Raw genomic sequence first — 15319 nt, 5'->3', positions numbered from 1 at the left:
TGGGGTCAGTTTTAGAAAGATGGGATTTTATCTACAAAGAACGACCAACATCTTGTTATCACACAGACACATATGGGAAATATGCACATGTACCTCTTAACCTGCTGAGCTCCAAGCTCAATCCTTGAGGACTGTGATGTGCATTTTACCAGAGGAGTTCTTCATGAAGTTGTTTTATGAAGAGGAGCAGTTCTCTCTGAAGCCTGACCTACTCCATGACCAGAAGTATAATCAAGACAGCTTAACTCAAGTTTAAGTAACTCAAGCGTACCTTAGGCTGTAAACCTGAACTGTTCTTGCCCAGTCTGAATTCTGTAGGAAGCCCCCAGTACCCTCCTCCCATCTGAGATCCTGCAGCAATCAACACTGCAACACCATTTTTCTTCTCATTTTGCTAAAATACACCACCCTCAGCAAACAGCTCCAATTTAACCCAAAAACTCCTTATCACAAGTTACCACCAGGGTCGGGTGCAGATAACACTGCAGCACCCAGGCTGATAACCTGATCCTATGGCAACACGAGGCATGGAACCACTCCAGTTCAGGTTCCAGGAATGTGAGCTCAGAACTGAGCACTAGGATCCCCTCTGCCACCAGCATGGATACTCACCTGCAGCAGGCAAAGTGCAGCTTTCTAGAGATCACCAGGAAATGGTTAGAAACTGAATTTCAAGAGAACTGTTTATAGCATAAAGAAATTCCAGGAAAGACAGGTTGGCATCAATTAACACTTCACATGTGCCCTTGTGCTGACCCAATTCCTCTGGGCAGGTGTGTAACTTGGGACCAGAGGTGCAGCTGTCACACCCAGCCACACCTGCAGAAAGGACAAAACTGGGACACAAAGAGCTTGTACCGGTCTCAAGCACACCACCAAGAGCCTTTCAAGAGCTACCGAGTCTCTCCCTAAACCAAAGTAGTTTCTCCAAAAAATCAAGGTAAGTTTTGATTTCCCCAGCACAAGGCAGAGCAAGAATCCCATTTCATTGCAATGAACACAAGAGTTTGAGTCACCAATTTAATTTTATACAAGTCAAACTACACGTTGTATAAAGAGTACAAGGCAGTTCTAATGTTTGCTACTGCATGTTACAAAAATCAATTTAACTATAAAGGGGAATTTTTGGGATGAGTCCTATTCCACAATTTAAAGTGAATTGGCAACTGTGGTTTAGCAAAGCCTTTGTTAAAACTAGAACTCTAGCTCCAAGAGATTACATTTCCAATAAAGTTCGGACCTACACACAAGAGGATTATAGTTCTCCTAGTCTGAAGCAAAACATTAACATAAGTGAGTCAAAGGGGAGGGAAGACAGAGTTCTTTACCTGGGTTTAATATCCAATGGGGATTCAGAGGCTGACAAACCAAACAGACTAGTGACTTGGACCATGGCCAAGAGACACCTTCATGTCTGACAACAGTGACACTTGAGATTCAAGCAAAAAACGTCAGAAAGCTTTTATTCTTTCAAGTCTGGAACGAAGGGGTTTTCAGCAATACTGTAGGATACAGGTTCCAGAGTACCTTTGTTACCTTTAATACAGTCTCAATATGGGGGGAATGTTCTTTTGGCAAGTTAAGGTACAAGGTTAAGTCCTCCAACTTGAGTTTATTGCTGGTCTAAAACCTTCCTAGTACTGTTACTGGTTTATACAGTTTGCAGTCTGCTTCCAAAATTAACATAAACTGTGTGACCTGCTCAGCAAGGCAATCCTGCCTTTGGCAGCAAGCTGAAACCTATGAAGCTAATGACACCCATAGTTCTAATGCCATGAAAAAAATAAGAAAAAAGGATACTTTCAAAAAGCCCATATTTAAGCCTGTTTATATTCAGTTTATTTTTAATATAAAAACCACTTTGCATTTAAGAGTAGTTAAGTTACTCCTGCAGAAATGCTATAAAATCAAACTTTCAGCTGAATTTCTACAAAAGGGGGACTTTTCCTGCTTTGTACCACCATTCCACCTGGTATTGTCAAATTTGGGATACAAATTAAACCTTTATGCCATATGACTTAGTTCTTAGGCCATTCACTCCTGCAAGAGAAAAAACCAACTTCTGAAGTACTAACATAACACTAATGGCCTGACAGGTAGGAAAATGTTCCGTGAGTGTGCAAGGTGAGAGGAGAGTTCTAGTCCTAATCTCTCGAACTGGATCTTGATCGCGAGCGGGACTTTGAGCGAGACCTGGAGCGGGACCTGGACGCGGCTCTTTTGGGTGGTGACTCAGAGCGAGCCTTGGCAGATGGCTGCTGCTGCGGAGAGTTGGAGCGAGACCTGCTCCTGGACCTGGACTTAGACTTAGCATCCCCTTTACCATTTTCTTTGGGAGATCGAGACCTGGACCTGGATCTGGACCGGGACTTCTCCGACTTCTCCTTGGATCTGCTGTGTGAGCGTGAACCCCTGTCAGACTTGGGTTTCGATTTGCTCTTTGATCTGGACTTCCTGCTTTTGGATCTGGAACGGGAGCGGTCTTTGCTTCGTGACCTGGATTTAGATCTTGCAAAGAGAGAGAGTTTATTCTGCATGGCCTGCACTGCACTTCCAGCAGCTGTAAACATGTCAGTGATGGAGCTCCTGCACTGGCAGCGTTAACTCTGCGGCACTTACCGGGAACGGCTTTTGGAGACACTACGGGATCTGCTGCGGCTGCTCCGACTTCTCCGACTTCTGCTTCTAGACCGTCTCCTGGATCGTGACCTGCAAGACATTTAAAATGTCATTCCCTTTCTCTTTGCCTGGTGGCCCCTTCGTCATCAAGTATAGGATGGAAGGGATCTCAAAGATCACCTTGTTCCATGCCCTGCCATGGGCTGGGCACCTTCCACTAGCCCAGGTTGCCCTGTCCAACCTGGCCCTGGACACTTCCAGGGATGGGGCAGCCACAGCTGCTCTGGGAAATCCATCCTCACAGACAAGAATCTTCCTGAATGCATCTAATACATTGTGCTATCCAGTAGCATAATCTAACAGAGAACAGCTGCTATAGAACTTCTCAAGAGCAAGCAAGGGTGGTCCCACCAGGGTAGGTTCAACATACTGTCAGTGAATCACATCTGAGGTTTTAAATGTGAAAAACTGCTCAAACCTGGCTTTGCTGTGTAATGCAAAATATTCCCTTCTACACTCTGAGGCCTCCTCCTATTCCTAAACCATCAGCTGAAGCTAACTGCTGCAGGTAGGGTACCCATCCCCATGCTGAGTGTAACCATTTTTGCTGCAGTGACCAGCGTGTCCCTCGAGTTACCTGGACCTGCTGCCAGAGTAGGATCGCCTGTGGCTGGAGCGTGGCTTGTCCTCCACCAGCCTGATCTTCCTGCCATTTATCTCTGTGCCATCCAGCTTGTCCAGGGCACGCTTCATGTCCGAGTACGACCGGAACTCGATCACTCCTTCATTTGTACGTTCTTTGTGGGCATCGGCATAGGTCACCTCCCCAGCCTGCCTCATGAAATCCTGCGGGGAGCACAGGGCAGTCACAGAACACGGGGCTCTGCAAGCAGCACTCAACGCGCACAAACACTTTTTAATTATTCTACTGCATCAAAATCAACACTGCTATTAAAGGAAGCTATTGCTTCCTGATATTCACAACAGACTTCACACAGAACGTCAATACCTACTTTCAAATCCTGCCAACTACAGCGACTGGAAAGGTTCTCAACAATCAGCCTGAACTCCGTACGAACGGGCGGTCCGTATTTATCTCGTCCCGATTGTCTCCGACTGCTATATCCGCCACCACCCCCACCTTGATTGTACAAAGAAACAAAGTTAGGTCGTCTCCTAGCATGAAGGAAGCTCAATGTTCTGAAAAAGTTAGTTTAACAGTCATATTTACTGGAGTAGGACTTTTATTTTGCTAAGCCTCCAATAAACTTTGCAATTTTGCCATGATCTATATTAATGGCAAATCAAACAGACTAACATCCTACAAGTCTGTGCTCCTAAGATCTGTTAGAGAGTGACTGCTCCTTATTAGATTCACCTTGCTAAGTTTTATTTTACAGAACATTGTAAAATATAAAACTTAACTGATTACATGCATTTCTACATTTTACAAAAACGTTTACTAGTTACACTAAGTACTTACATCACAGTATGAGGTTTTTGGTGGTGGTTTGGCCACAAAACACGCAAGGTAACAGTCACCTAGTTCAGTTTAACCAGTTTTGTCTAACCCTTGGAATCCTCACCATCACCCTGCGTCTAATGGCAAAAGGCTGCTGTCGTCATGGCTTCCGGTAAGGTCAGCCAAAGGGTCATAGGGCAAGGGTCACACAATGTATGGAAAAGCCATGGCCAGGAAAGGCAGTCATCTTAGCCTCAGTGGACACAGCCTCAGCCCCACTGGTCACTTTTAAATTGAAACATCAAGGACTTGTTAAAAAGTTTGAATTGAACATGCAACAATTTTAAAACAACATACATTTGATTTTTTTTAAAAAGACAGAAACCCACCCCTCCCAACACCACGCTTCCAGACACAACCGAAAAATCAACCTTAGTACTTTTAATTACAGTACTAGGCCATTCAAGCTCTACACAGCTCAGCTCAAGAAGCTACACGAGCGAGCTGAGCACGGAAATATTTACAACATCCCCCCCTTTAGCACAACAGATTCCTGCTCCAAAACCTCCCCCCGCCCCTCCCATATATCCAACTGAATCAATCACATCAAAGTTCACAGCTGAGCGATTCTCCCCCAGTTACACAACGATATTTAAACACTAACGTTACTGATGCAACATCGCTGTCACATCTAAACGCTCCCAGGAATACTGGAGCCGTTAATTAGCAGAACAAACCCTTTCTAGAAGGCCAAGACTTGGCAGCCAGAACCGCTCCGGGATACCCGAGAGCGTCGCTGGTACCGGGGAAAACGCTGCAGCCCCAGCGGTGCACCGGGTACCCCCCGCTAGCGACACCCCCCAGCCCCGGGGCTCGGTGCCAGCCGAGCCCTGCCCGCCCCCGGCCCTGCCCGCCGCCGCCCCGAGCCCCGCGGGGAGGGACGGGCCCGGACTCACTGCGGCTGCTGTAGCTGTAGCCGTCCCTGTCGCGGCGGGGGCCGCGGGCGTGCTCCACGATAACCCGCTCCCCGCACAGGTCCTTCCCGTTCAACTCGTACACGGCATCGTCGGCGTCGCGGGAGTCCTCGAACTCCACGAAGCCGTAGCTGGGCAGAGGAGAAAGGCCCGGTCAGGCGGCGGTGGGGGCACAATGTCGCGGCCCCGGGACGCTGCCGCGGCCCCCCCGCTCCGCTCCCCCCCCGGCCGCCATCTTGCGCCGGCGCCACGCGGCAGCGGCCGCGACATGGACGGGCCCGGCCCGGGGCCCTGAGGAGGGGCGGACGGACGAACAGCGCTCACCCGTTTTTGAGATCGACCTCGAGCAGGCGGCCGTAGCCGCTGAAGAAGCGCTGGATGTCCTTCTCCCGGACGTGGTAGCTCAGGCGGCCGATATAGACGCGCGGCATGTCCGCAGCGGGGGGGGGGGAGGAGGGGAGGGAGAGGAAAGGAGAGGAGGAGGAAGAGGAAGGGGAAGGAAAAGAAAGAGAGAGAGAAGGAGCGAGAGCGCTGGCGGCGCGAGGGGCGGAGGCGCTGCGGGCCCGCTCCGCACGGCCGGGCCTGGCGCACCACAATGGCGCCCGCCGCCCGCCGCCGCTTTTATACCGGGAGGCGGGGCCCACGCCAACGTCACCGCGCCGCCGCGCGCTCGGAGAGCCGGTGGTTGAGCGCTACGCGCGTGCGCACGCGGGGGCGCGGGCGGGGCCCGGCGGGCGCGAGGGGGCTGCGCGCGGTTCTGCGCATGCGCCGCCTCTGCGCGGCCTCTCATGGGTCCAGTCCCAGAGTGCCCGGGGTCAGTCCTGCAGAGCCCTCGGGATCAGTCCCGCAGAGCTCCCGGGGTCAGTCCCACAGACCTCCCGGGGTCAGTCCCACAGAGCCCCTGGGTCAGTCCCGCAGAGCCCTCGGGATCAGTCCCGCAGAGCTCCCGGGGTCAGTCCCACAGACCTCCCGGGGTCAGTCCCACAGAGCCCCTGGGTCAGTCCCGCAGAGCCCTCGGGATCAATCCCGCAGAGCTCCCGGGGTCAGTCCCACAGAGCCCCTGGGTCAGTCCCGCAGAGCCCTCGGGGTCAGTCCCGCAGAGCTCCGGGATGAGTCCCGCAGAACCCTCAGGGTCAGTCCCACAGAGCTCCCGGGGTCAGTCCCGCAGAGCCCTCAGGGTCAGTCCCACAGAGCCCCCGGGGTCAGTCCCGCAGAGCCCTCGGAGTCAGTCCCGCAGAGCCCCCGGGGTCAGTCCCGCAGAGCCCTCGGGGTCAGTCCCGCAGAGCCCTCGGGATCAGTCCCGCAGAGCCCTCGGGGTCAGTCCCGCAGAGCCCCCGGGGTCAGTCCCGCAGAGCCCTCAGGGTCAGTCCCGCAGAGCCCTCGGGGTCAGTCCCACAGAGCCCCCGGGGTCAGTCCCGCAGAGCCCTCAGGGTCAGTCCCGCAGAGCCCTCGGGGTCAGTCCCGCAGAGCCCCCGGGGTCAGTCCCGCAGATCCCTCAGGGTCAGTCCCGCAGAGCCCTCGGGGTCAGTCCCGCAGAGCCCTCAGGGTCAGTCCCGCAGAGCCCCCGGGGTCAGTCCCACAGAGCCCCCGGGGTGAGTCCCGCAGAGCCCTCGGGGTGAGTCCCGCAGAGCCCCCGGGGTCAGTCCCACAGAGCCCCCGGGGTCAGTCCCAGAGCCCCCGGGGTCAGTCCCAGAGCCCCCGGGGTGAGTCCCACAGAGCCCCCGGGGTCAGTCCCAGAGCCCCCGGGGTCAGTCCCGCAGAGCCCTCGGGGTGAGTCCCGCAGAGCCCCCGGGGTCAGTCCCGCAGAGCCCTCGGGGTGAGTCCCGCAGAGCCCCCGGGGTCAGTCCCAGAGCCCTGTCACGGCCTCCTGACAGCCTGGGCTGCCCCAAGGGCTCTGTCTGTGGAGTCCTTTCCAGGCACGGCTGCGCAGGAGAACTCCAAACAGCAGCCCGGAGTCACCAAGAGTGTGTCCTGACCTCCCGTTAATGTTCTGAATTAGGAAAATTCTCCCAATCTGTTGATAAAAATCCTCTCAATATGTTGATAAATGCACTGTTACAGTGTGCTGGGCTTTACATTCAAAATATTCATAGTGTACGCTCTGATTTATATATTTGAGACAAACTTCTATATATCTAATTATTAGATTGTATTACATTAAATATTTATATTTTATATAAGCATTTCTATTCTAATGCAGATAACATTTTTATGTTGCATACTACATAATCAAAATAGTAAAAAGACCACATTTAGTCGTACTCCAGGATTTTTCCCAGCTGCTTTAAAAGAAGCTTGTGTTCACCTGATGCTTCCATGCTGGAAAATCCCTGACTGTGACAGCCCAGGGCACCACCACTGCCATCCCTTTCCAGGATGTTGCCCTGAGTGAATCTGTAACGAGGCAACTGCTGAGTTTGAGTTACAGAACTGGGAGAATCTCTCAAGTCTCGTTTTTTTCTCATTTCATAAAAGCTTGATTCATGTAGTGCAACAGGCAGGGAGTGACCTGTTACAGTGGACAGGGCTTGGATGATTTCACAAATTCATGGAGTGTTTTCTGTGTGCTTTAAAAAGACTCACACAATTCAGTCACTAATTTACAAGTTGTTGTATTATTTTTTCCTACGATATACAGATATTTTGACTTGCAGGTAAATTTAGCCATTACACATCTCCGTGTAGAGAATTCAAAAGGCTTTTTTTAAGTCCTGAATAGCCCAACACAGAGAGGAACATACGAGAGATGTTGTACCTTGCCCTGAGCCTACTGAAATAAAAGCTCTCCTGGAAGTGTTGGGATGTAGCTCACACTCAGGATTTTCCACGTTTAGCTGTTCTGTTGGAGAACAAGCTCTGAAGCACCAGAGCTTTCTCAGAAACTGGTAAGTGGGAAAACTGTTCCTTACTAAAGTGTCCCAATGTCTCTGAGCCTCTCCTCTGGGCAGCAACACCATTGCACTGAGTGGGGCATGCACAGAAATAAAGGATTAATTCTACCAAAGACTTCAAATGTCAAAAAATCCATTATTTCAGTCATTTGTGTCTCCTTTGGGATAACTGCAGGTTGTAGTGCCTAGTCCCAAAGCTCCTCTCCCCATTAGAGCTGGATTCTGTTATTTTCCACTCCTGTTCTCCCCAGGAAACCACTCCCTGGCACAAATTTAAAAACCCTTGATAGGGGCATTCACCTGGAATTGTCTGTGCTGGCACCTATGGAGCTGCCTGTAAGACCCACTGGAAACAACCGCATTAGACAGCTGCAGCTAAACCATCCTGTGCCCAGTGAAGGCAGTGTGAAAGCCTGGACTAAAGTTCAAGCATAAGGTGGAAAACTCAGCCTGTTTTTAAGGGCTTCCCTGCAGGTGGATGCTCTTCAGGACCAGAGCCCTGAGGAACTGCCTGTCTCCAAGTATCTGCCCTTCAGTGCTTTTTTCACAGCCCATAAAAGCTGCTTGCTCATGGGTGATGATGCTCATTTCAACATCTCTGCCTCTCAGTATAAGGAATTTCCTTCCCTGTTCCAACAGGGGAAAAGAACTTCTTGATGGCAAAGTGCTATCCACGCAACCTCTGAGCTCTGAGCCCTCAGCTGGTGTTCACATCAGCACCTTTTCTGGGGAGAACATCCCTGTGCCGTGCCCTGGAAGTGGATGAAATCCAGCCTGTTCAGCTCAGAGTGGGAATGATCACAGGCCCTGTGCTTCCTGGCTGGTTTTTGTGCACGCAGAGGGTCGAGCTTCAGCCCTGCCCACCCTGGGACAACAGGTGGTACCAAACAAAAGCACGCGAGGGAATTTGTTCTCCTGCAATGAGACAACGTGACAAACCCACTTCCAAAAGCAAAGTCAGGTTGGAAAAATCCCCAAACCAGTTGGCAACAAAGTAAGACTGGAGTGAGACAGATCAGGAAAGGGACAAACAGCACTAAGAATGCATTTGCTGTGTCAGGGAGTGTCTAGATGGGGAAAGGAGTCACAGTTCCCTGGTCCCTGCTCGTGTGTGAGCCGATCTCAGCACAGGCACCTCCCTGGGGCTGGGCCAGCACAGCCCCTGGAGCAGCTCCACAGCCGGCCAGGGCCTCCACAGCCAGAGCCCCTCTCTCCAAAGCATCAGTTCCTGGCCCCCATGTGCTCTTTGGAATACACAGAGGATGTGACCACATGGGATGAGGAGTCCCGTGTCCCACGGGATGCTGATAAGCCAGCACTGCCTGTTGTGTCTTGCAGGCTTCGAGGGTCCTGATAATGCAAGGGCTGTCTCTGGTGGAACACCTTAAGGCCCTTGGCAGGTGGCAGAAGAGTGAGATTTGCTGAGGCCACAAGGAAGGGGAGGGAGGATTCACGTTAGGATCTCGCCCTTTTGTTTTGTTTTTCCATTTCTGTCCTTGAGACAGAATCAAGAGTCTTCAAGGTGCCTCCTCACTTGGTGCCATATTCCCTCCCAGTGCCCGCTCAAGACATTTGGAAATCTTTCCTTCTCACATCCCCTGCCCTTTTTTCACTGTTTGCCCCCCATAATCAGTGATGTGTTTTTCACATTGCTTGTTCTTCCTCTAGCCTTCTCCCACCTTGGTCTGGATTAGGACCAGCCTGGGGCCCAGAAGGGGAATGGCAAAACCTCCCCCTATTCCAAGGCCATTTAGGGACCTCTGTGACCAGCCTTGGCTGTAATTAGGATGGCCTCAGCCTTATGCTGTCTTATTCCTTCTCTTATGGTCTGTTGGAAATCCTGGAAGACAAGAACTGGCTGTAAAACAGTGACAGTGACCAGAGGTGAACCTCACCTCCCCCACAGTCCAGGCAGGCTGGTAGAGGTTGCTCAAAGAGATGCAGATAAGATCCAATTATCTTCTCCTTCCTTCCGGATCAGTGCCTGACCTCTGTGTGTTGTGCCCTGTCATTTTTACACCCTTGGCTTGGCAGTCCTGTTCCTGACACACACAAGCACACAGCAGGCTCAGCCCTGAATCCAAAGCTTTTCTCACACCCAGAGGGATGTGTGCTCCTGGGACCAAGGATGAACCCCCAAACCTGTGAGTTTTATGCTTTGATCCACCAAATAAGCTGGAGCTGCACAACTGGAACTTGCAACTCTGTAGTTCAAACCTTTGTTCCTTTTCCCTGGGCACTTAAGAGAAATGAAGACAGACAAGTATCATGGTGTTTCTGTGCCACAGTGGAAGGAGGGAGGAGTGTCAGAAGAAGAAATTACATTCATCTTTTTCCCTCCTAGGGGCAAAAGGCTCTGATCTCTCGGTACAAAGGTTTGAATTTGTAATTAATCATAATCTATGACATACGAAGCAGAGCTCTGGTAACCTTCTACAGGCCTTTTATTGTTAGTCCAATACAAATAGCAGTCTAATTTGTCTGTCTTGTTCAGGGCTAATATTTGGCTTGTGATTATTTCCTGTAATCTGTTGTCGGAGGAGCCCTTGGTGAGAAATTCATGTTCTTTCTCCAGCCATGCCAGCAGCAGGTATGGCCATATATGAGTGGCTCCTGAAAACAGTCTAAAATATGCATATGATGAATTTATTATCCACCATCTGGGTGTTGCAAGGCTGGTGTCTCAGGATGCTGCTGTCAAGTGTCCGGCTGTTTCTGTTGCAGTTCCCTCTCCCATCACCCCGTTCTCATCACACTTCTCTGACTGGGAGCCCAGTTCTGAACCTGGGGGCTGCTCCAGAGGCAAAATGGGCAGGTTTTCTCCCATTTTCCCATAGCTCCTCTGTGGGAATCCCATAGGCACTGACACCAGAGGGATTTGCGTGCCAAATGGCCCCACTCAGTTCAGGTGTTCCTGGGAGCTGGGTGCTTCACTGTTGGGGTCATTCCCAGCCTCCCTGGGTGTCTCACCTTCATCCTCCTTGTGTTTGTGGGGAATGGAGGGAGAGCAGAAGGCAGGAGGTGTCCCTGTGGCACCTGAAAGTGTGGCCCTGCCTACAAGGGTCCCTTCTTCTTGCACATGGCTTCTTCTCTCCAAAATTCAGGATCAGGGAGCACTGCAGGAGTTAATGTTCTCCTCCACAGGGTGGGGGGAAGAAAGCAGAGGGATGAAGAAGTGATGTCTCAGTGAGCAAATCAGTGAGCTTCAAATGGGCCATTTCCTATGGATTTTTAGCCCTCCAGCTACAGCTCCTAAGGATTTTAAGTCCTCTGCCCTGTTAAAACATGAAAGCTCCAAAAGCTATTGGCATCCAGTCATGGCACAAACTAAAAGTGCCTCTCGGTCAGGTGGGGCATGGGTGATGTTAGCAGCTCCCAGGAGCTGATCAAGCAGCTCATCCATCTGCTGTGCCTTAGCACCTCCTTCGGAGCCATCCCAGCCACTGACTCTTGGGTTTGGATCAAAATGGGACCCCCTGACACATATGTAGAGAACTGCTGAACTCACTGTGGCTGTTTCTGTGCATCAGAATGTGCTGGGATGGGTCTTCTTCCCACTCTTTCTTTAGAAAAATATGAGGGAATGTCCTCATATGCCTTGTGGGTCCCCTCTGGGCTTGGTCTTTGAAGTGCCCAGTGCAGGACAGCAGGCAAGCACAGATGCACATGGGCTGTACTGGCTCTCAGACTCCTGCTCTTTCTTCTGCCAATGGATTCATTCCCTCATGGTCCCTCCATGTGAGCAGGGGCTCCCAGCATGGCTCAGAGTGGGTGTTGGTACAGCTAGAGCTCACGTATGCTGAGAGAAATGGGTATCCTTGGGCTCTGAACGTGTTTGTTCTTCTGCCCGGTGGCACCAGCTGATGTTATGTGGACTTACTGCGTCTCCAACACGGTCACAGACTCCAGTCAAAATTCTCTCTCTGCTTCAGGCAGAGGAGGCAGGAGGTCCTGCTTGCCCCTGAGAAAGCCACAGGAGGAATGCCCCCAATTCTGTGCCCACAAAAAGCACTAATTGCACTCTGAACCCAAATTTCTCATTTTATTCTGTTTGGGACTGTACGAAAGGGCTGTTGTCTCGGCTTCTCCTGTGTGTACTTATAGAAAATCAGCTGATCTCTCCACATGGAGTGTCTAGATCCAGCTGGCACACTGCTGGGTTAATAACATTGTGCTGCTTTGGGCTGGGGTGGGGTTAACTCTCCTCCCAGTAGCTGGTGTAGGCTGTGCTTGGGATTTGTGCTGGGAACAGTCCTGATAACTCAGGGGTGTTTTAGTTACTGAGCAGGGCTGGCACAGCCAGGGCTGTTCTGCTCCTCGCTCCACCAGCAAGAGGAGTTCACAAGGAGCTGGGGGGGACACAGTGGGGACAGCTGAGCACAGCTGACCCAAGGGACATTCCAGACCATAATGTAAAGCCAGGGAAGAAGGAGGAACTGGGGGATGTTCAGGGTGATGACAATTGTCTGCCCAAGTCCCTGTTACCATGACGGAGCCTGGCTGTCCTGGGCATGGCTGAGCACCTCCCTGCCCATGGGAAATGGGGAATTAATCCCTTGGTTTGCTTTGCTTGTGTGTGCAGCAGCCCACAAGAGTCTATTTTGGTGCCTGCTGTGGGGCTCCAAGAGTTCAAGAGAGTGACAGGTTTGATTGGAATGTGCTGGGTGGAATCTATAGGTGTGAGTGCTGTGAGGTGTTAATTGACAGCTCCTGTGCGTGCTGGGGGCTCGGCTCACTGTCAGGTTGCAGTCTTGTGCTCGTTAGTGGCAGCTTTCAGCGTTCCCTGCTGGCTGTGGTGCCGATCTTCTCACTGTGCTGTGCCTGGGAGCACCTGGATAACAGCCAGGGACGTGTGGCACCGCTGCTGTGTCTGGGCTGTGCTGTCTGGGCAGGCTGGGACTCCAGGTGAGCTCCAGTCAAAGGGACTGGGACCTGGGATGAGCCTGTGCAGGAGCAGGTCCTCTCCTGAAGGGACTGGGACCTGGGGATGAGTCCATGTGGGAACAGGACACCCCGAAGCATCTGATAACTCCACACCAGGGCAGGTGCTTCTGGAAGTGTCTGGCTGTGGTCATGTCCATCCTGCAAAAGCTGTACCTCCAAAGGGATTGTGGCCCAAGGATAAATCCACGCTGGAGAAGGGACATCTCAGGGCATCTGGTGCTGTGGGATAAGTCTGTGCTGCAGCCAGTGCATGGACACCCTGAACATCCATGGCTGTGCATGAGGCTATGCTGGAGCACCTGAAACTGTGTGGCCGTGGATTAGCACACACAGAGGGATGAAGGCAGGGGTAGGGCCATGTTGGAGCAGGGCCACTCCCAAAGGGAATGTGGCTGTGGATAATCCCATGCTGGAGCAGGTGTGTCTCTGAAGGTGTTGTGGCCCCTGGATGAGGCCACGCTGGAGCAACTCAGAGCTCTGTGGCTCTGGATAAATCTGTGCCACAGCAGGTATATCCCAGTGGAGACTGTGGCTCATGGATAAGGCTCCACTTGGAGCAAGGACACCCCTCAGGGACTGCAGTTTGTGATTGAATCCAAGCTGGAGCAGGGACAGGGAGGAAGGGAAGAGTTCACTGCAATGTTAAACCAAATAATCAGGTCCAAAGGGGTGGAGATTGTCATGGAAATATCTTTAAATTGTTGTAACCCAGGATTTGAGTTGGGGGTTATGGGAATTACTACAGCATGAACCACTTGAACCAGAGGAGGAGCTACACAAGAAGCAGTTGCAGGGCAGCAGTGACCTGACCTGGGCTGCCTTTGGTGCCCAGGAACTGCCCACAGACACCACTTCTCCAGCCCTGAGTGACCACCATGCCATGGAGCCCAAAGGCATGGACTATAACCACTGGCGTAGGCCCTAGGGTACATCACCGTGTCCCACAGCCGTAGGGAGGAGGAGGAGAGAAGATCCAGCAGGCAGGAATTGTGCAGCAAGATTGATTTATTTAATTATTTTACAAACTCTTTTATAGACTTTTTTCTTCATAGTCTAATTGGACAAAGGATCAGCCCCCCCTTGGGGTGATTGGCTAAAATCCTAAAACATCCATTGTCAAAATATTTTCTACTATACCATAAACAAGACTTTTCAAGGGTGCAGGTGTTTGGTTGTTTACATACCCTGCTACCTCTTCTATGAGAGAGAAAAGTCTCTCAAGGACTTAGAAAATAGCAAGAAAATCCTCACTAGCAGCATTTTTGTATCTACAATGGACTAAATGAACTGAATGGTCACTTTGTGGACATTTTATAGACATTTTCCACAGTGGTCTAAAGACTAGGGGAATGATATCTGTGTATTATATCAAAAGATGGGAAGGGGGCTGGTGGTTAATGAGGTTGTGTGGATACTGTGGGACCTGAGCATGACATAAATGGTATGGAATAAAGGGTGGAATGTGCTTGTTTTGACGGGGATGGAGTGAATTTTCTTCCCAGTAGCTGGTATGGGGCTGTGCTTTGGATTTGTGCTGAAAACAGTCCTGATAACACAGGGATGTGTTAGCTGTTGTTGAGCAGGGCTGGCACAGCCAGGAGCTGTTCTGCTCCTCACCCCACCAGCGATGTTACCATGAGGGAGCCCGGGTGTCCTGGGGATGGCTGAGCCTGCCCTGGGGAAGTGGAAATGAATTCCTTGGTTTGTTTTACTTGTGTGTGTGGCTTTTACTTTCCCTATTAAACTGTCCTTATCTCAACCCACGAGGGTTTTTTCTCCCTTTTGATTCTCTCCCCTGTCCCACCGGGGTGAGTGAGTGGCTGTGCAGGGCTGAGCTGCCAGCTGGGACTAAACCACGACAGAAATGTAACTGAACACATGGGAAACCTCTGCCTGAGCTTAGACTAAAACTGATTTGTCCAAGCCCAAATCCCCAGCCTCTGCTGCCTTACAAGAATATAAAAGATGAGTGATAATTTTTTATATGAATCCTATGCAGCTCTTCTAGATATCCAATATCTGGAACAGCAAGGCAAGGATTCCCAGCTAATTTTTCTTTCAGGGATTCTCCAGGTGAAAATCTCGGCTCAGTCCTGTCCTGTCAGGAAGAGCTGGGCCAAGGAATGTTCACACGGACTTCAGTTCGTCTGGCCACAGTGCTGGTGGGGGTCTTCCACACCGGGAATTTTAGACAAGTTGGTTTTTTTCCCTGGCATTTTAATTTTAAAAACACGCTGAGGCTTTATTCCCTTTCCTGCCAGCCTGCTTCCTGCAGTTCCTGCCACATTGCTTAGCGATTGTGCTGGCTGCCCAGCAGAGGGGTGTAGAAACCAGCACAGGCACCCAGCCTGCTCCCACTGCTCCCAGCTCCTCATCCCCGCAGATCCCATCCCTCTCTCTGCACCTGCTGGACGTGGGTGGGACGGGAG

At 51.3% G+C, this 15319-nt stretch overlaps 1 protein-coding gene across 1 annotated transcript; it reads right to left on the bottom strand.

Moving 5' to 3' along the window:
- Nucleotides 1-1006: 1006 nt before the first annotated feature.
- On the bottom strand, nucleotides 1007-5659 carry SRSF6 (serine and arginine rich splicing factor 6). Its single transcript, XM_048321921.1, has 6 exons — nucleotides 5380-5659; nucleotides 5038-5186; nucleotides 3633-3760; nucleotides 3257-3465; nucleotides 2620-2709; nucleotides 1007-2508 (listed from the first exon to the last, which is right to left on the bottom strand). Exons 1-6 carry the CDS (start codon nucleotides 5484-5486, stop codon nucleotides 2145-2147), a joined length of 1047 nt encoding a protein of 348 aa, XP_048177878.1. The 5' UTR covers nucleotides 5487-5659; the 3' UTR covers nucleotides 1007-2144.
- Between the last annotated feature and the right edge of the window lie 9660 nt (nucleotides 5660-15319).

The sequence above is a fragment of the Corvus hawaiiensis genome, chromosome 17 (genome assembly GCF_020740725.1).
Source record: "Corvus hawaiiensis isolate bCorHaw1 chromosome 17, bCorHaw1.pri.cur, whole genome shotgun sequence".
NCBI lineage: Eukaryota > Metazoa > Chordata > Aves > Passeriformes > Corvidae > Corvus > Corvus hawaiiensis.
This window is presented reverse-complemented; position numbering and strand designations above follow the sequence as displayed.

What these genes read in the sequence shown, in the direction of transcription:
- SRSF6 (XM_048321921.1), bottom strand. Translation starts at nt 5,486, where the DNA reads ATGCCGCGCGTCTATATCGGCCGCCTGAGCTACCACGTCCGGGAGAAG. An exon ending in GAGGTCGATCTCAAAAACGG is followed by an intron (nt 5,187 to 5,379) that starts GTGAGCGCTGTT and finishes TCCTCTGCCCAG; the next exon opens with CTACGGCTTCGTGGAGTTCG. An exon ending in CTACAGCTACAGCAGCCGCA is followed by an intron (nt 3,761 to 5,037) that starts GTGAGTCCGGGC and finishes TGTACAATCAAG; the next exon opens with GTGGGGGTGGTGGCGGATAT.